General features: G+C 51.2%; 1 protein-coding gene across 2 annotated transcripts in view; it reads right to left on the bottom strand.

Moving 5' to 3' along the window:
- SUSD4 (sushi domain containing 4) overlaps positions 1-21,057 on the bottom strand; it is a 61,651-nt gene that overhangs the window by 15,796 nt on the left and 24,798 nt on the right. For both annotated transcript variants that reach the window (XM_081114630.1, XM_081114631.1), the window contains one exon: positions 5,390-5,602. In XM_081114630.1, coding sequence (XP_080970756.1) covers positions 5,390-5,602 — 213 coding nt within the window. The remainder of the gene's footprint in view (positions 1-5,389; positions 5,603-21,057) is intronic.

Raw genomic sequence — 21,057 nt, 5'->3', positions numbered from 1 at the left:
GGGAGCTCTTCATTAGCTACAGGACGCTCCCAGGCTGACTGGGAGCCCTGACCAGCCCAGAACTGCAGTCGGCTGTCACCTCACCACGGCGATCGCTGATCATTTCTGCCACTGATCTTGCCGCAGCTGCCCCGTTCGGACCCGAACTTATTTCCGCTGGATATGTTTTTCCCCTCCCCTTTCAAGTCGTGACCACATTGAAGCAAAAGAAATCTTTTTAAGAGCAAAAACCAAACGCATACCGAAGCCACAAGGGAGGGAGGGTAGGGAGGCAGTGCCTCCTATGACAAGGAGCACAAAGAAGAAATGCTGGAGGCAGGGAGGGGCACCCCTTTGCTCCCCCTTATCTCAGAAGATGGAAAACGAGGAGAGAATATCTTAGGGGGAGGCGTGCAAATGCTTGCCCTCGTGGGCACAGGCTGCTCCTTCTGATAACTCGTCTGAGGCACCAAGGAAGAAATTTTAGATGATAGAAAATGCACATGAGAAGGAAGGGGTTATAAATAAAACGTGTGTAAAGCATCTATTTTGTTTTGGTGAAGTGTCTGCGCTGGGAGACAACCCACTTTCGCACAGGAGTAACTCTAAAAGATGAGTCTGACTCACCTCCTTTTGAAAAATGCCTGTACCACCCACAGTCTCAATGAATAAAGGAGTCATCTCCCATCCTTACGGCCACCTTCAGCTCATGAGTCAAGTTGAAATCTTTTAATTAAAAATGTACAAGATAGCCCTGGCCGGTTTGGCTCAGTGGATAGAGCGTCAGCCTGCGGACTCAAGGGTCCCAGGTTCCATTCCGGTCAAAGGCATGTACCTCGGTTGCAGGCTCGATCCGCACCCCTGGCCGGGGTGTGTGGGAAGGCAACCAATCGATGTGTCTCTCTCACTTCGGTTTTTCTCTCTCTGTCTCTCTCTCCCTTCCAGTCTGTCTTAAAGTCAATAGGAAAATATCCTCAGGTGAGGATTAAGAACAACAAATAAAAACCATGCAGCCGTTGGCCTCACTGCCAACGTTCTAACGCGGGAGGCCTGGCTGTGTTTCCAGCAAGTCCGTGGTGCAGGCAGTTCCGTGGCACCCGCTTTGGGAACCAGAGCCCCATGTGAATGGGTTCTTCCCTGGCTGAGCAAGATGCCTCCCCCATGGGCCTGGGTCTGGGCCACGATGATGTATCAGCCGCCCCCCTCCCTTTCCCTGGGAAACCTCACCTGGGGTCAGGCCTGGGTCTGAACCCCAAGTCTGCCCTGGCTACCCGTGAGACCGCGGGAAACGGAGTCTCCCTGAGCCCCCTCCTTTCTCATCTGGAAAGGGAACAGAGCCTTCTTCACGCCTCTCCACCCAAAAGGAGTTGACCGCCAACCAGAGGACGGATTTCCTGGGAAAGCCCTGGGCTCAGCCAGCTCATGCTCAAACCACGGGCTCTGGGGGCGACCTACGCTCTGCTAATAGCCTTATGCCAGCGCCTGGAGCTGGTCTGCAGCCCGTTCTGGAAGATTCCCACTCAGGCTGACTGTGAGACCTGTGGACTCCGGCGTCCCCCAAATCCCTTCTTATTGGCTTAGCATGGATTTCTCTGCAGCTGACTCCCAGCGAGGAACCAATGGGACCAGCGGCTGTTCGCAGAGCTGCTCGAGGGAGAAGGTGAGGAGAACAGAGAAGAAAGGGGTGCACTGAGGGGAAAACAGTCCCGCAACAGACAACCCCACTGCATGGGAACGGCAGTGCCACAGCTCTCGCTCTCCCTCCCTCCTCAAGGGCAACTCCAGGGGCAAAGTCAAAGAGGAAAAGGGGAGCTCTGTTTCTGCACCCCAAGGTGCTCAAGGGACACCCCGAGTCCACCCAGAGGCGAAAGCTCCAGCTAGAGGCGTCTGACCTTCCAAATATCCAAACACCCTCCCCAGGAGTGAGAATCCTCAGGGACGAGGGGCCTGGGAGCTGTGGAACGTTGTCTCATACCCCAGGGGAGGCTCTCGCCCCACCCAGGAACCATGTGCCATGATTTATTCTGTCTCTTTAAACACACACACACACACACACACACACACACACACACACACACACCAAAATCCAAAACTGCTATCCAGCCAATATAACGAATGCCCTGGTTGCTGAATGTAGTCTGCATCCCAGCTGTACCCAGGGATGGTTAAGTAATGAAATCTTCCCATTAATATTGATAATGAAAAGGTTCCGGCTGTTCATAACACAAATGGATGTGAATTCATTTCACTTTAGTCGCTTTGGGCCATTGGTTTTTTTTTTTAAAAAATACGACTTCTCTATCCGCGCACACTGTAGTCTGTCTGACTCACGGCTACGCTGCCCCTGCCCCTGGTGGGGTGTGCAGCTGGGACTTATCTGTCCACGTTCTGATTTGACGTGTTAAGTGTTTGTAAAGGGCCTTCATGTAGAGTCAAGCTTCCTTCACGGCCATCTTTTCTTATGAAAGGAGTAGAGGCCCAGTGCACGAATTTGTGCATGGGTGGGGTCCCTCAGCCTGGCCACACTGAGTGGGGCCCATCGGGGCTGGCCAGCGGGGGCGGGGGGGGGGGGGAAGAGGGGCCATGGGAGGTTGGCCAGCTGGTGGGAGGGGCTGTGGGAGGTTGGCTATGGGAGTGCACTGACCACCAGAGGGCAACTCCTGCATTGAGTGTCTGCCCCCTGGTGGTCAGTGCACATCATAGCAACTGGTAGACGGGTTGTAACAGTTGCTTAGGCTTTTATATATAGTACTAGAGGCCCAGTGCATGAAATTCATGCATGGGTAGGGTCCCTAGGCCTGGCTGGAGATCAGGGCCAATCTATGGGATGACCAGCAGGGCAATCAGTGGGTCCCTGCTGGCACCCACCTTAGCCAGCTTGGTGCTACCCACTCGCTGGCCCTGCCCCCTACCGCCGCCACCAGTTGCCTCCCTCTGTGGGGTAACCAGTGGGGCGATCGGGGGGGCGGGGGGGCTCGCACCTGTCTTGGCTGGCATGGGGCCTGCGGGCTGGGGGCAGCTCCTGCATTGAGCGTCCGCCCCCTGGTGGTCAGTGTGCATCATAGCGACCATTCGTTCTGCCAGTCACTCCATTGTTTGGTTGATTTGCATGGTAGGCTTTTATTATATAGAATATAGATTGCATTTACCCAGGGAAAGTGACCCCAGTAGACCCAGTTGAGTGGGTTTAGAAAGGAAGAGGCCTGGATGGAGGCTGTCACCTGGCCTTTGGTCACTGCACTCACATCGGCAGCCCTGTGCCCACGGGGTGTATTTTCAGGCCTTTGCCAACTCCAGGGTCTCCTCTCCACCTTATTGGCTGCCTCCCCTGCTCCCTGGACCACAAGCATCCCCACCCCTGCATAGGGATGGGCAGGCTCTGGTCTCGGGGAAGCAGCTCGGAGAAGCAGACACCTCCCTGTGCGTCTCTGGGTTGGAGGCTCTGGGTGCCGTGAAGTTCATCCAGTGCCCGTATTATCAATCCCGTGAGTCCAAACTTCTATGCACTGAGTTTACTGGGAATAAACCAGTTTCGATGGGAGTAAAGGGGCTATGAGAGAAGGAAGATACCCGAGACATGCAGCAGAATGAAGTGGGGAATAAGAGAGAGGAAATCTGTGTAAACGAACAGGAAAACGAGCGTCTACTAACCACCCAGCTTTTGTAGAGCACTTTCCTATTACGAAGCATTGTAATGCACATCAACTTAATTTCTTTACATCTGCATCTCAGGCAGAACTAAACCAGAATAAGGACTTGGAGCATAGGATTTCTATACATCCCTTCCACCCTGAACTTGGATGATGCCATTCACAGTGACACCGTACTGTTTTATAACTGATTAGAATGGGCTTTGGCGACACAAAGAAGGTTAGACGTGACCTTGTATGGGAGGGAGGGGGGAATGCTGGCTGAGAAGCATTGCCAGCCCTGCCAGTTACTCATCAGCTGTGTGACCCTGGCGAAGTAGGTGAACCTCTCTGAGCCGCAGTTTCCTAATGAGAACAGTACGACTCATCCTGTGGGGGAGCCTGTGCCTATCAGATGAGATCGCGAGCATGAAGTTTTACTCCGTAATAACCTATAAAAATGAGCTAATTCATTATTGTGATTACTATTACCACCACGCAAGGATTCATTAGCCTTCTAAGAATGACCTGACAAGGGATACAAATGGATTCAGCAGCCCTTACTCTTCCCAGCATTAATTCTGATCAGGAAGTAAAAGCTATTTCTAAATGAAGGGGGGCGGGGGGGGGGAATTTCAGCTTCCTCACTGCTACATGACACCCAGGGAATACACTTCTGGGTGTCCCCGCCCCCCCCATAAACTACAGGGAACAGAGAATGGTTATTAGGACGTTGGCAACGATGATTTTCTCCACCATCAGGGCAACGAAGGCAATCTCTTTACACAGATCTCTCAAAGGCCAACAAAATTACCATTAATATTAAAAATCAATAGACCTTCATACTTAGGATGGCAATGCCTGTTCTCCCAAGCTTTCTAAAAAATACAATGAGAGCATACCATTTGGACCAGAATGCGGGTCCTTTGGAAACACGTGGCCTTATTTCACTTCGCATAGTAAGAGGACTGACCCAACACGGCCCCCCCCCCCCCCCTTACACAGCCCCTAAGCAAACACTGGGAGTAAGGGCTAAGAGTTAGCTGGTGTGGCTCAGCTGGTTTCCAGCTCCATCCCCAGTAGGGGGCGTGCAGGAGGCAACCAATCAATGATTCTCTCTCATCATTGATGTTTCTATCTCTCCTTCTCCCTTCCTCTCTGAAGTCAATAAAATATATATATATTTTTTTTTTAAAAAAAAGAATAGCTTATCATGACCAATAAATTGAGGGGTGGTTGCTAGAATAAATGTCTCCCTTGTCAACCTGTCATTGCTTGTCACGGTATTTTCTTTCTTTCAATGAATCACGTCTAACAGAGAACTGATAAGTAGTAATTGATTTAATCCTCTGAGTCAGACATTGTCTATATCATTATATATAGTTTTTCCCCAATATATCTACTGCGCTTTTTATGGAGTAACATGGAAATGAGTGTGGAGTTGGCAGCCCGGTAATAAACAGCCCTAATCTGATCTGAGCTTCTCTCCTGCATCGACAACAACGGTGATGAATTGGATGGTCATTGAGATCGAGAGGGGAGATGATTACTTCTAACGCTGAGATGAATGGATGTGCCCCAGCCCTCATCACACACGCGTGCTTTTCCGTCAGCGTGCAGGACTAGCTCTGAAATGAGGACAGCATCCCCGGGCACTGACCCCTCTGGCACCCGCAGCCTTGGACCCCGGCAGCCATGGCAACGCCAGCTGACCACAACGCAGACACTGACCACGTGAGAGGTTTCCATGGGAGGGGAGGGGGTGGGTGTGAGCACTTTACCTTCTTGCACACAGATGGATCTATCACTCGGGATCCACCCCAGGGTCCCATTGAGATGCTTCACACACAGTCTCTTCGTAGAGCCCTTCAGCTTGAATCCGTCCTGGCAATGATAGCGGGAGACGGAGCCTTCGAAGAAAACCCCTCCGCTGGGCGTCCTGAAGCCATTCTCGGGGACGCCGGGGTCAGCACACACCTGGAGGTCATCGAAGCCTACATGGGCAGAGAGAAGCAAAGGTGTCCCGACACATTCCAGCGCCGAGGGTCTTCCCAGCTAAGTGGCAGCTACTGTGTCCTCCCCGACACCATGGCCCACCCAACCACACCAACCAGAGAGCCAGGAACGCAGGCGCTCTAGTGCACAGCTCATTAGCGCTTCAGTTCCATGGCCAAGGTCGCTTTTCAAGGAGGGAGGTGACGTAAGCCACAAAAGGAACTGCCTCAACAGCTGGACGGAATGCTGACGGCTGAGCGAGGAGACAGATTGGCCTTGAAGGGCGGGTAAGATTTCTACAGGCAGAGCCAGCTGTGGAGGGAGGCCTGGCCGGCGTTCTAACGGGAATGGCATGAGCGAGGGCCTGCGCTCAAGACAGTAGCCCATGTCCGGGGAGCAGAAAGTGGGCTCCATCGCTATACGGGTGTGTGGAAGGGGCATGCTGGGAATGCCAGCTTCCCCCCTGCCCCTGCCCCCGTCTCTCACCCCCGTCTGCCAGGCCTCGGTCAAGATCCTCCTTGAAGGTCTAGGAGGCCTTCCTGAACCCCACGCTCCTCCCCTCAGCCCCCCAGTGTCCCACCGCTGTGCCATGAACACAGTCCTGCATTGAACTACAGTGGGGCCTTGACTTACGTGTGTCCCGACTAACGAGTTTTTTGAGATGCCAGCCGTCTCTCTGCTGATTTTTTGCATTGAGTTGATAGAGTAATTTGAGTTAACAAGCTCCTTAACGAGCTCGGTCGCAGAACGAATTAAACTCGTAAGTCAAGGCCCCACTGTAGTGGGAGAAGGACCGCCTCTCGAACCGGGCTGTGAGCCCTTCAAGGACAGGTCCTGCGACCTTCCCATCTTGGTATCCAGAATCTCTCACAACATCCTACAGAGGAAGCGCTCCATCAGCGTCTGCTGAATGAATAAACCGAGTTGGAAAGGAAGCTGGAGACCTACTGGGTGATCCCAAGAAGCCAGGCTAAGCGAGGAGGCCAGTGTGGAGCCAGGGGGCAGGCCCGTGGGCCCGGGAGGCCGACTGGTGGGGTGGGGAAGAGGCGATGAGCCTGAGAGGGCATGAGGGTGCTGGAGGGGCAAGGAGGGCACCAGGGTACAAGGCATTTCCGTTTCAGGTCACCTGACTGGAGGTCGGGGTGAGGGAGATGCCCAGGTGGCTGAGATGAAGGCTGTCCTGGGCTGGAGGGGAAGCCAGGCATGAGGAAGGGTCCTCCGTGAGCATGAGATCTGAACGCCCTGTCCAAGGGAAGGAAGGTAGCTCACTCTTAGTTCTTACACAACCAATGGACACATCCTCACGGAACAGGTACCAAAAATAGACACTCTAACCCAGGGCTCACCCCTTTTAGGGTGCTCCTCACCCTGTCACCGCTGGTCTACTCAGCTGTCTCTCTCACTGGGCTGTGAATCTGGGAGGAGGAGACCAGCTCTTATTCTTCACCTTCTCACCTCCTCGGCACCCAGCATGGTGTGTTGTGAGTGTGGACATCCCACCAGTGCTGCTAATAAAAGAGGAATGAATGGATGAGTGGAGGGAGGGAAAGAGGATAAAGAATAAGTGGGTGGATGGAAGGATAAAGGATGGGTGGATGGATAGAGGATGGGTGGATGGATAGAGGATGGGTGGATGGATAGAGGATGGGTGGATGGATCAGTGGGTGATGAATAGATGGATGGATGAATAAAGGATAGATGGATAAATGGATGGGTAGATGGAGGATAGGTGGGTGGGTGGATGATGGATGGATGGATGGATGGATGGATGGAGGATAGTTGGGTAGATTGATGATGGATGGATGGATGGATGGATGGAGGATAGATGGGTGGGTGAATAAAGGATAGATGGATAAATGGATGGGTAGATGGAGGATAGGTGGGTGGGTGGATGATGGATGGATGGATGGATGGATGGATGGAGGATAGTTGGGTAGACTGATGATGGGTGGATGGATGGAGGATAGATGGGTGGATGGATGAAGCCACACAACATCTCCTCTGTTGGACTCATCAGGCAAACGTCCCTCCCCCCTCCCCTATCGCTTCGATAGCCTCTAAAGCCTATGTATTCCAGGGACAAGGGAGGTGTGATATGTCCCTTCCCCCCAGGCACAGACACCTTCTCATCTCCTAACCTGAATGGACTGCTCTCTTCACATTTTTACAACCTTCTTCCAATCCACATCCCCAGGCACCCCAGCCCTCCTCCTCCCTCTCCAGTGCGGGGCCAGAGGTGGGTGTATGCCAGGGATTCGGCTGAGACATCTATGCCCACCCCCTCCTGCCCCAACACATGCTTTCTGACCAGTCACCGCCTGCGAACACATGAGCCATGCTGACTGCCGGGTCCTGGGCACAGACCCTCACCACCCTGGGCCACAAAACTGTTCTCTCTCAGAGAAGAACAGATAAGTCAAGGGAGAGGTGAAGATAAGATCCGGCCTCGGATCTATCAGAAAAATGACCCCTGCCCTAATAAATAAATGATGAAGATCAGGATGTGAGAACAGCAGAGCTTCCTCGTGACTCCAATTCGTACTCTTCCTTTCCATATCCCTGCCCCTTTAAAAGGACATCCCCGTCCAGTCTCTGCTTTCACGTAACCATAGTTACCCCCTGACTCTGTGTCCCTGCCTGGGCCTGGGCTGATGATCAGGGTGCTGCTGGCCCTGGGGTCTAGCCGTTGGCGAATTGGGGAATGAGAACCAGCAGTGAAAAGAAAGCAATTGGAAGGCGGGGCGGCATAAGGAGAAAAATATTCTTCATTTTGGACAACTAATCCCATCGAGCAAGATAGTAATTTTCTGGGGCTTAAAAGAGCTTCGATTCCACTTTGCAAACTGCCCCCAAGCGGACCGGGTCCCAGCCTGGGCCATTTTTTTTCAGTGGAGCTGTTCCCCTGGTGTCTTTCTGTAATGTTGATGGGCGGCCCGTCAGATAACGTGTCCACTAAGGAGGTGGGCTGGCCTCGGGGCTGGGGAAGAGGAGTGGAGAGAAACATGCCTGCTGCCCACCGAACAATCTTATCCGAGGACCCTGCAGTCCTGAAATCGAGCCATCTCCCTCCCATTCTTCAAATTCTGTGACTGCTCTGGATCCAAGTAGCCACAGCCTGGGGAAGGGAGAGGCGTTCGTGGAGAGATTTCCAACATGTATGCTTTGGGGGTCAGATGGAGGATGGGACGTTCCGTTTGAATGTCCTCAGAAGTGGCGTCCCCTAGCACTGGCTCCTGAATGCCACGGATCGCAGCACTTATAGACAAGAGCGGGTCTTTGTGATGGTTCGTTTCCTGGGTCAACGTGGCTGGCCATGGGATGCCCAGATATTTGACCCAACGGTATTCCTGGGGTGTCTGTGAGGGCCATTCTGGGTGAGGTTAACATGTGAGTGGTTGACTGAGTGAAGCAGATTGCCCTCCTGCATGTGGTGGGCCGCAGCTAACCCGTTGAGGGCCTGCACAGAATAGAGGCTGGGGAAGGGAGAATACACTCTCTCTGCCTGCCTGACTTCAAACTGGGACATCCGTCGTCCCTTGACTCGGACTGGAACTTACACCATCAGCTCTCCTGGGTCTCTCCAGCTGCCAACAGTAGATCTTGGACTTCTCAGCGTCTATAAAAGCATGAGCCAATTCCTTATGAGTGTGTGTGTGTGTGTGTGTGTGAAAGAGAGAGAGAGAGAGAGAGAGAGAGAGAGAGAGAGAGAGAGAGAGAGAGAACGAGAGAGAGGAACTCCTATTGGTCTGTTTTCTCTATTGTGAAATGTAAGAGAGATGGAAACACACATAAAGCATGACTGGCAAGTGGTAAGTGCACAATAAATGTAGGTTATTCCTTATCCATCAGTTCCCTAAAGAACCAAAAAATACAACTTCATAAAAAGGCAGTCTCCTAATTTCCGAGAGCCACCGTCATTTCCAAAAATATCCAAGCTATTTTCCCCCTAATCTACCCCAGAACTAAGTGACTTTGCAAAGGACTGTTGACTTTAAGAATAACAACGGAGTGCTTCACTTAGCCGACAGCTAGGCCGTAACTTGGTAACATAAACTTCCAGAGAACTGAACTCTGATTTCTCTAACTTACGGCTCCGGCTTGGAGGGGGACTCGAGGGCCAGCAAGCAGTCCCCAGTGCAGGGACAGCTCTGGTCTTCGTTACCAAGACAGCAGCCGGTTCCTTGGAAAAATCCCCAGTGTCCGCTCTCAGGGCGAGCAGTCAAGCTCCAGGGAACCCCCGATGCAGGCGCAAGTCCACGTACATTCCTGGGCCCCAGTGAGTCGCACCCAAACCAAACAAACAGAAAACACCAGGCTTTGAGGGTTCAAGGAGAAAGAGCTCAGAGCACAAGAACCAGACGAAGACAAATTTTTCAGTAGGAACGAACACAAAAAATTCGACAAGGGAAATCAAAGGTTTCCAAATGGATTTTGTTTGTGAACTTAGTGCTGGACCATTCAGTGTATTAACGGTTACATATCTAAGAGGTATCTGGGCCCGGCCGGCGTGGCTCAGTGGTAGAGCGTCGACCTATGAACCAGGAGGTCAGGGTTCGATTCCCGGTCAGGGCACATGCCTGGGTTGCGGGCTCCATCCCCAGTGGGAGTGTGCAGGAGGCAGCCGATCAGTGATTCTCTCTCATCCCCGATGTTTTTACCTCTCCCTCCCTCTCTTCCTCTCTGAAATCAATAAAAAATGTATATTTTTTAAAAAGAGATTATCTGGGGGAAGAAAGGGAAGGTGATTACTGTTACCATTTATTAGGCTAAACAGATTTTTCACTACAAAAGCAGTGTCTCTTGGGAAATACAGCGAAGACCGGGCTCATTACTGTAGTAATATTTCTGCCACACCAATAGCGCAATATACTGCTTATTACAGCAAATTTATACTAACGAGATACCACTTACACCTAGTTCTGTGAAGACACAACAGTGAGTTGGGGAATACGGAATTCATCGATGTGGGTTGAGGGCTCAGTATTCTGGATTTCATTACCCAGAGTACACACTGAACACTGCGCCGTGATAATATTATACTTATTAGTTATCGACATAACAGCAACTCTGAATATCTGGATGGCAATCAAGTTAGGCAACTGTTCCCTAGAAACAGTGAGAATGTGTGCATGTTTCAAGAAGGAACCAGAGGACGTCTGCTATGTCTGAGCAAGGAAATGTAGCACAACGAAGTCTTCACAGCATAATTTAGACCTGATTAAAGTGGATGGAGGCCACAGATGTGGAAGTCATGGCGTCCCCCGTTTGACGCCAGGACTGATATGAGCTCCCTGGGGATTTAATTCGCACTGATTACCCCATCATTCCTGGATCCTTCCACTCCGTTTCAGGGCCAATAAAACTGGTAACGATGCTAACTCGGAAAGCGATTTTTCACTCCGGTCTCACAAAACCGCTTCATAAAAGCATGGCCCGCTAACGTAACGAAATCACTCCAGATGATGACAGTGTGACATGGAAAAGCAGAATAAACCTTTTCATCTGCTCGAAATAAAGCAAGCACAGGCAACCATTCATCGGAGAACAAGGACTTCTCCCAGCAACGCGAAGATGGTGGCTTGGGCATGTCCCAGCTGATAGGAACTTTAGGATTACCGGGTGACAGCAGTGACTCAAGGAAGACGGCAAGGATGAATAAAAGAACGGATTCACACCTTTTAAATGCGGTTCTTTCCTAAAGCAAATCCTTACGGAGACAAATGAGGTTGCCCGTCTAGCTGAGCTCTGCGACCCTGGACAGATAACTGCATCTTCCAGGGTTTTTGCATCTTATCCCTAAACAAGGCAACTGGATTAGGGATTACCCAGAGTGTCGACCTATGAACCAGGAGGTTCACTCAGCTCCCTTCCACGTTTAAATCCAGAACTTCTAGACCAGTGGTTCTCAACCTTCCTAACGCCGCGGCCCGTTAATACAGCTCCTCATGTCATGGTGACCCCCAATTTCATTGTTACAAATGGAACATCATTAAAGCACAGTGATTCATCACAAAAACAATATGTAATTATAGATGTGTTTCCCGATGGTCTTAGGCGGCCCCTGTGAAAGGGTCGTTGTACCCCCAAAGGGGTCGCGACCCACAGGTTGAGAACAGCTGTTCAAGACTCTTTCTGATTTAAAAAAAAAAAAATGGTAACAATACCACCCCCCCGCCCCCGCAAGGCACAAACACTTACATGGAAACAGCCCGCATGACAATTCATGGGTGGCTTGAAACAAACCAACAAAAACTCCCAGAAATGGCTTTCTGCTGTTTTTAAAAACTCCGATTCCCTTTCTTTTCTGTGAGCAACACTAACGCATAAGAGCTCTACAGTTTACAGAGCGTTTTACGTGCGGGATCGCAGCTCCGCCGCAGAACGGCCCCGAGAGACCAACAGGACAGGCGGGGAGGACCCATTCTCACAGGCACCCATGAGCATCCGACCGCCAATGAATGGTCCCGCCTTTGCAGCCGCCCCATCAGAAATCCCGCGCATTCCCTCCCCACATGGTTCATTCACAAACCGGCCTCCAGATCATGGTGTCACACTCTCAAGTGCCACCCGGACTTCCCCGGGGTGTGGGGACCGGGAGGAAGAGCAAGGTTCCGCGGGAAGCAGAGCATGGAAAAGCAGCCACTGCTGACGGAGGGCGGTGTCGTGCAAGGAGACTGTCTCCGGTCACCACCGAGATGACCTTCCCTCCTAGTAACAGGCAGGCATCAGTGGACACTTAGTCAAGGAACGAAGAGTTCAGGGCTCTGTTTGTTTCTTTCTTTCTTTTAAAGATAATTAGCTCAAGGAAAACCTTGCTTCCATCACCTGTATATATAAAGTCACCATACAAAATCTGCTCAGCCCGGCCAGTGTTGCTCAGTGGTTGAGCGTCGGCCTATGAACCAGGAGGTCACGGTTCCATTCCCGGTCAGGGCACATGCCTGGGTTGCAGGCTTGATTCCCAGTGCGGGGCATACAGGAGGCAGCTGACCAATGATTCTCTCTCATCATTGATGTTTCTCTCTCTCCCTCTCCCTTCCCCTCTGAAATCAATAAAAATGTATTTTAAAAATATAAAAAATGTGCTCAGATGTTCCAGTCACCACCATTTCTGCTCCATCCCCCCTAGGAAGCAGCTGTCTTTGGTCAAAGCCACAACATGGTTCATGCATCAATTATTAGCATTGAATGTTAATGATTACAACACAATTCCCCACATAAATAGTTAACTAAAAAGAATACAAGAAGTACATTATAGCATGATCCTTTTAAAAAAATACACAAAAATGAGGCATGTGCATAGAAAAAAAGGAAAAGAAATCTGCCTAAATTTTAACTGGGTTATTTGGGGTTGAAGGTTGATTTTTATATTCTCTTTTACATATGTCTGTATATTCCAAATTCTCTGCAATGAAACATTTATAATTAAAAATACGGGGGGGAGGGGGGGGAAGGACACATGTAATACCCTTTGTAATATTTTAAGCAATAAAAAAATAAAAATAAATAAATAAATGAATGAATATTGCCCTACCTGGTTTGGCTCAGTGGACAGAGTGTCAGCCCGTGAACCAAAGGGTCCGGGGTTCGATTCCGGTCAAGGGCACGTACCTCGGTGGCAGGCTCCTCCCTGGCCCAGGCCCTGGTCGAGACTCGTGCAGGAGGCAACCAGTCCATGTGTCTCTCTCACATCGATATCTCTCTCTGTCTTTCCCTCTCGTCTCCACTCTCCCTAAAAATCAATGGGAAAATACCCTCGGGTGAGGATTAAAAATTAAAAAATGAATTTTTTTAAATGTACGCTAGTGGCACAGGTGTGTTAAATTGGGGATGGATGACTGACAGGCTCAAATATTAAGAACAGAGCAGTGAGGTTCTTCTAGAGAAGCGTGGTCCCTGGAGCCAGAGCTGCCGTGATGGGCACTAAACTCCACAGAGACGCCTACAAACAACATCACTTCACTCTAGTGGGCGCCTTAATCCATTTCCTCCCAGGAGGAATGGAGCCGACTCTGGGCGCCCCAGACTCTGACATGCATGGCCCAGGGCTGTTGGAATCCAGCGTGCTGCCCGTGTGGTTACAGCCCTCCTTCCCAGGAGGGGGGCAGCACTGAAAATCCGGGGGCCCACACCCGGCAGACAGCACGAGCCGAGGAGAGAGCAAAGCCGACGGGGAGCCCAGGGTGACACAGCTGGCTGGTAGGGACCGATAATGAACCGTGACTTCCTATCTGACTTCCTATCTGGATTATAAATAGGCCGTCCGCGGAGTTCGTTTGTGAGGAAATGAGGCTGGATCAAAAACGTCTGGATGAAATGCCACCGGTTCCCAAAACAAACACCCTTTTCTCCGACGGTAACCCGCACACCACCTGGAGGGGAAAGACAAAAGCCGCAGGTGACCTGAGATGTTCTCCCGGCAGCCCCGGGGCCGCCATGGCGCTGCTTCGCTTCAAAGAAAAACAAATCATCGTCACGAAAGGCCATCGAAAAATGGGCTCTTTTTATGTGCAGATTTCTACCCTGATTTGCGGTTTAAAATGTGTGTTACAGCCCTGACCGGCGTGCTCAGTGGTTAGAACACTGGCCCGTGCTCCCAAGGGTCTCAGGTTCGATTCCTGGTCAAAGGCTCGTACCTGGGTTGTAGGTTCAATCCCCACCCCCGGGACCCGGTTGGGGCATGCGCACGTGTGGGAGACAACCAATTGATGGGTCTCTCTCACATTGATGTAACTCTCTCTCACACATTGATGTTTCTCTCTCTCCCCCTCTCTCCTTCTCTCTCTCACATTGATGTTTCTCTCTCTCCCCCTCTCTCTCCTTTCCCCTCTCTCTAAAAATCAATGAAAAAAATACCCTCAGGTGAGGATGAATAAAAGGCCACGTTACAGCAGTGATGGGGGTAGACCTGGTGAGCAGTCCAATACAGGAATGAGGGCATTTAGGAGGAATGCAAAGGAAAAAGGCAAACACATACTCGTTGGCTCGAGAACGGGCTCAGGTTTTTCTGTTCTTGTTTCTTTTTTTCTTGCAAAATTTTATAAACTCTCCGAACCTCTATAACACAGAAGCCCGCGTGTCTTTCTCCCGTCTCCAACTGCAGCCTGCGTGCGCGATCGTTCCTGGCCAGAAAGGAAACGAGGAAAAAGGATTGCGGGGACCTGGGCCTTGGGCCGTGCCTCCGCTCTTATCGCCGAAAGAACAGCGCAGAACTTTCTGCTCCAGGAGTCGGCTGTCGGCTGATTTCCTCTGAGCTCAATTCGTTTTTCTAATTTCATCCCTCGGCTATTATTCCAGCGAAAGCGCAAGCCGTGCCTCCACCTGCCGGGTCCTTTGCATTAGCGGCCAAATGAGTGAGCGGGAATCACGTGCTCCATTTGCACTGCTAACGGTCCGGTTCTTGAAAGTGGTGCTTAAAATATGTCATACCAGCCCCTCCGGAAAAACCATATGCTACTGGTTACACCGAAGGACCCTGGGCTCCTGCAGGCCGGGCCAGTCACACCTTGAGCCGCCTGCAGACGAGGTTGTCATCATTTTAAAGTTGGAGAGGGAGAAAATGAAGCAGCTGCCATTTAAGGTTTTATGGAGCCTGCAATTTGTCTCATTAGCTGGCAAATAGGATAGGCCGGCAGCGAAAGCAGCTCCAGGCCAGCTCTCGTATTGGCATCCCTTCTCTCCTGTCTCCCCAGAAAGTAAGAAAAAAAAAATCCCTCTTTTATTTAAAAGAAACATAAACAAGCTTATTAAAAACAGAAGAATTCCCAAATAACGCCCCCATCTGCTGAGTTTAGCCGTAAGAAAACCTCGGAGAAGACGTGACTTGAACAGACATATACTGAGAGTGGCGGGGAGATGGAGTGTGGAACTGGTGGGGTTTTACCGGGTTCTAAGCAAAGACCGTTCATCGGTCAGACACGCCTCGTGCAGGTCCAGTTTCTCCTAAACGACGTTTAACTCGCCCTATGACCTCAGCCACTTCACCACAGAGAACAAAAGAACATGACTTCCTTTCATATGGTTGAAAGCAACCTGGTGGCTCCCCCGAGCCTGGGGACTTGAACTTGGGGAGCTGTGGATCCTGCTTGCTCTGGGGATCCTCCAGCTCAGTAAAGGGCACGCACGGGACACAGGGGTCCGCTGTGCATTTGGCAAAAGGCAGACGGGGTTCCAGGCCAGAGCCCAGGCGCAAACCCAGTGTTCTCCTTGCCTGGCACCCTCGGGCCTGGGACCACCTGCAGGACCCTGTCTCTGGGAGCTGTCACCAGCCTCAGAGATTCCAGAAGGCTTTGCATGTGCACTCACAGTGTCCTGGGTCAGACCGTCTAATCACTGAGAACGCGTCCGCTGGCTGGAAATGTATCTTCTTGGGGGGGAAAGGGGGGCAGGGGATGTCTTGTTGGCTCTAGTCCACAGGGAAGCAGCTGACTCTGATCTCGTTAGCCACAGACAATCTTTCCCTCCACGCTCGGGACTGGACGCAGACGGAACACCATAGGGGTAGTAATGTTGTCTGTCAGCGGTAAAATAATTAGTGTTCTCTAAAAAAAAAAAATTTTTTTAAAGAAAATTGGCATTTTTTACCTGTGCTTCTAGACATGATAATCACAGCATCAAAATGTCCAAGTATGTCTGTCTATTATCCTATATAATAAAAGCGTAGTATGCAAACTGTCCCCTTGTCCAGGAGTTGTCTGGGAGTTCGACCAGGGGGCGGGGCCGGCCGGGGGAAGGGAGGGAGGCCCTGGCTGGAGGGGGGTGTAAGAGGGAGGTAAGGGGGGGGGGAATACCCAGTAGCAGCCACTAGAGACCCTACCAGTGCACGCATTTGGTGCACTGGGCCTCTAGTTAACAGATATTTGACTCCGCATGTTGAACAAAGGGCCCTCAGGCACAGTGTCTCAGACCTTCCTCCCGGGCCCTTATGTCACAAGGACCCCAGGGCTCTGAGCCGTTATGTGACTTGCTTCTGTCTCAGGGTAAGAGGCAGCATCAGAGCGAAGACCGGCACCAGCCCCTTCCTGCCCTGGCCACCCAACCATGCTCCGCGTGGGGTTGTCCGGTGGCTCTGAGTTCTGATCTACCTACTCTGTTCTTAAAGGTTCCTGATTCCTCTCGTGGGACAGATCAGGGACTCCTCTCTGGGCAAAATGCACCTCTTTGCTTGCTTTTCCCCCCACCTGACAGCCCACACCATTCAGAGACTCCGTGCACCTGCCCAGGGAATGGGCAGTCCCAGCGGCCGACCTTCAGTTGTGTCCGGTTGCTGATCCTGTCCTTGTACTTGGCGTACCTCCTCTATTCCCCTCCAGCTCCCTGTACTCTCTGGGGGTGATTTTTCACTTCAGTCCAGCAGCCATATCAATGGGCATGAAGAAGAGTGAGAAAAAAGGGATTTGAAGTCCGGTTTTCTATTTATAATCTGGGAGAAGGCTAAGACACCTGCAGATTTGGGATTGTGAATGGCCTTCGTTTCTCCAAATTATTCCATTCTTGACCAACAAACAAACAAGAGTGACCGTGGGTGGCCTGTTTTGACTTAATACTTTACAATCTCATTCCAAAAAACTTGAAAACGCCTTTGCCTGAAATCGCCATGCCTTTCCCCAAGTGTTCACACTCTTAAGTCCTTTTCCCCAAGGTTGTAGCTTTCCCCAGCCCTTCATCTATGTATGCCTCCCCCCCCCTGCCACTATCTCTATTTTATAATCATTTGTGTTCTGTGCTCCTCTCCAACTCTAATCTCTTAGAAGGCACACACTCCTGATTCCTTTCTGCATCCCTCCGGCGCTTACTGCTGGCCTTTCACATGGGTAGAGCTCAGCAAAAGTCGATTTAGTAAATGGACCAATGGATGATGGATGGTGATGGATGGGCAGATGGGTGGATGGATGGATAGACAAATGGGTGGATCGATGGACAGGTGGGTAGATGGCAGGATAGAGAGATGGAAGAGGGATGGATGGATGGGTGATTAAATGGCAAGATAGGCAGATGACTGAATGATAGATGAATGAAAAAAATGGAAGAGAGAAGGGAGACTCTTCCTTCTGCACGCTACTACCACTTACTCTCTTTTTGTATTTCTCTGGAAATATTTACTCGTCCTCATTCTCACACTCATTTGACTCCTAAGCATATTCGCAGTCGAGGAAGGTTTGTAATTTCTCTGCTGCCACCACTCAATTGAAAGCATACCGGCAGGCTGCAGCCAGGGAAACCCACCAAAGGCCCAACATCTGAGGGGCTAAGCCACAGCCCACATGTCACTGTCCTCACTTCCTATTTTAAAAAAAAACAAAGGTGCCCTAGCTGGTTTGGCTCAGTGGATAGAGCATCAGCCTGTGGACTGAAGGGTCCAAGGTTCGATTCTGGTCAAGGGCACAGGCCCGGGTTGTGGGCTCGATCCCCAGTGGGGGGCGGGCAGGAGGCAGCCGATCAATGATTCTCTCTCATCATTGATGTTTCCATCTCTCTCTCCCTCTCCCTTCCTCTCTGAAATCAATAAAAATATATATATATTTTTTTAAAAAACCACAAAGGTATTCTGTTTGGAAAATTCCCCAGGTCTTCCTTCTCGCGCCTGCTTCATAGGGTTTCCAAGTTCTCCTGAAATATCTTTATTCTTTTCCTAAGCCCCTCACTGCCTATTTTCATGACATATAAAGTCTTAAACAGGGAGATGCAGAAAACAACAAAGGAGAAAATAAAGTCCACAGTCAGAAAAATGAAATAGGCTCGCTGACAGCCGAAGGAGGACCTGCCAATAACAACGCCGTTTGTCTTAGTTACTGCTTTTCACTTTCCCTCTCTCTGGGCGTTAATAGAAATGAAACGGCGCGTCCCCAGCCTCCCGCAGCTCACGCACAGCCAGCACCCCGGGCGATCGGAGCCACGGAGTTCACGTACAGTGGAGACAAATTCAAGTAAACAGACCGGAGACGCGATGGACTGCAGCATTTAGTCCGTGGCACTAGTCACCATCGCTGGCGGGTTTTATGTTAAAAAAAAAAAAAAAAAAAAGAGTCCTAGGGGGGAACGGTCCCATGTAGACAGCAAGGGCCTTCCCATCCCAGGAATGTATCTGCTAGAAGGAAAAGATGGAAGGGCAGCGGAGAGACGGGAGTGGAATGAGTTTTGGCAAATGGTGATTTGGGATCTTTGTTCCAATAAACATGCCTGTGCCCACGTACAGTTTCGTTGCAGCCTGCACCCCCCCCCACCCCGTTTTCATAACCGCTAGAGGCATGACTGACTGACTCACTGCAGGAGGGGGTACTTCCCTATGACAGGCCCGCCCAGGCCCTGAATGGGTCCGCCCAGGGTCACCTATTAAATTCCTATGCTTCTGCTTCACCATCAGATTCGTACTATTTTCTCTGATGGCACTGGCAATTCTAACTGCTTAGAGAGGCAACAACCGCCCATGATCAAAAGCGTAATAATAGCCCGGCCAGTGTGTGGCTCGGCGGTTGAGCATCGACCTAGGAACCAGGAGGTCCCGGTTCGATTCCCAGTCAGGGCACATGCCCAGGTTGCGGGCTCGATCCCCAGTGTGGGGCATGCAGGAGGCAGCCGGTCCATGATTCTCTCTCCTCATTGATGTTTCTATCTCTCTCTCCCTCTCCCTTCCTCTCTGAAATCAATAAAAATATACTCTTTTTTAAAAAAAGAGTAATAATGACGACTTAGATTTGATTTGCTGGCGCTTTAGAGTTCGCAAGCAGCTTTCAAATCCCAGCATCACGGAGAGACCTGCTCCTTAGCCCGTAACCAACGCCCTGGGCCGCTGTGTCCCAAAGGCAAGCTTCCCCTTTCTCTCGATTCCCATTCCAAGCCGCCTGTGAAACCCTGTGTGCCCACAAAGCCTGTCACTTCCAGCAACACACAGCTGGACCTGTGTCCCCCCCCGAATGAAAGGGCCCCCGAAAGGCAATGCAAGCACAGCCTGGAAACTGCATCCGCCCCGCACGCACCGTCGACTTGAAAGCCCTTGGTTTCCCTCCACGGCCTTTGGGACCGTCTACGCAGGCAGAAGCCAGGTCCTTGGGCCTGAGACTTTGCAACAGCCAGTGGCCTGCCTCACGCACTGTGCAAGGCCTCCGTTCACGTGACTTTGTGTGACTTCAAAAAATAATATATGGCCCTAACCGGTTTGGCTCAGTGGACAGAGCATCGGCCTGCAGACTCAAGGGTCCCAGGTTCGATTCCGGTCAAGGGCACATACCTTGGTTGCAGGCACATCCCCAGTGGGGGGTGTGCAGGAGGCAGCTGATCGATGTCTCTCATCGATGTTTCTAACTCTCTATTCCTCTCTGTAAGAAATCAATAAAATATATTTTTAAAAAATAATAATATATGGTTTTATTGAGAAGAGTGGAGAGAGAGAGAGAGAGAGAGAGAGAAGAGCAAAACATTGATTGGCTTGGCTGTCTCCTACACGCCCCCTACTGGGGACCAAGCCAATAACCTGGGAATGTACCCTGACCAGGCACTGAACCTGCGACCTTCTGGTGCAGGGCACGATGCTCACCTAACTGAGCCACACCAGCCAGGGCCGGGTGACTTTTTAGCCAACCAGAGAGGCTCCAACAAAGCCATCTGCTGCCACAAGCAGGAGCCTGAGGGGCCCGGGAGGCCCCCGGCGTGGACCTGCTCTGGCCCGGTGACGCTGACCAAGACGTGCCCGGGAGGATGTGTGCTCACCTTGTCTTCAGCAAGAAATCACCCCCCAAACCCGCTGGAGGACAGCAACGACGTGTCCGCAGTAAATTGAAAAGGACAGTAAAAGTGACAAGACAACTCCTAATGCGTAAGGCAGGGCCAGTCCTTCCTAAATCCTAAAGCGACATTGTGCAATTCCAGGCCCCGGGGCCCCTCACCTGGCTGACTCCCACCGACATCCCGGTTCCTGAAATCCCAGGGGGGCGGCCCTGGAGGGCTGCATGGGCCCCTGCAGGGAGGGCTGGGTCTTGAGGACAGAGAGAAAGCCCCCTTTCTCTCCAGCTTCTGAGTGCTCGCCCACTAGTCAGATGCCAATTACTAAGTAAGGCAGCAGTCGGGGTGGCGTGTCAGGGACCCTCTAGGCGGCCATAAAATACAGGGCATTTGGCTCATAAAATATTTGGAGGATGCTATTAGGAAGCACAGCGAGGCCACCGCAAAGCAACTTGTTTCCTCCGTGACCAGATACCCACGCATCTACGGCAAATATCACAGTGTGTGTGGAAATGACATCTCGCTCTTCAGACGCGGCACCTGCACACCAACACGCATCCAAGGGATTAAATTACTTGCTCTCCTGCAGAAATTGGGTAGTTACCGCGGCTGGCGTCGCTGACAATTTTCAGAAGCTCGAGTTCGTTCCCGACCACCCGTCTTCCTAGTTCATTTCACTAGGAGATAAATGGTTTCTTAGGGCCTGTCCATTTCAACCAGACATCGCTGGTTATTT

The sequence above is a fragment of the Myotis nattereri genome, assembly GCF_964212035.1.
Source record: "Myotis nattereri genome assembly, chromosome: 20".
Taxonomy (NCBI): Eukaryota; Metazoa; Chordata; class Mammalia; order Chiroptera; family Vespertilionidae; genus Myotis; species Myotis nattereri.
This window is presented reverse-complemented; position numbering and strand designations above follow the sequence as displayed.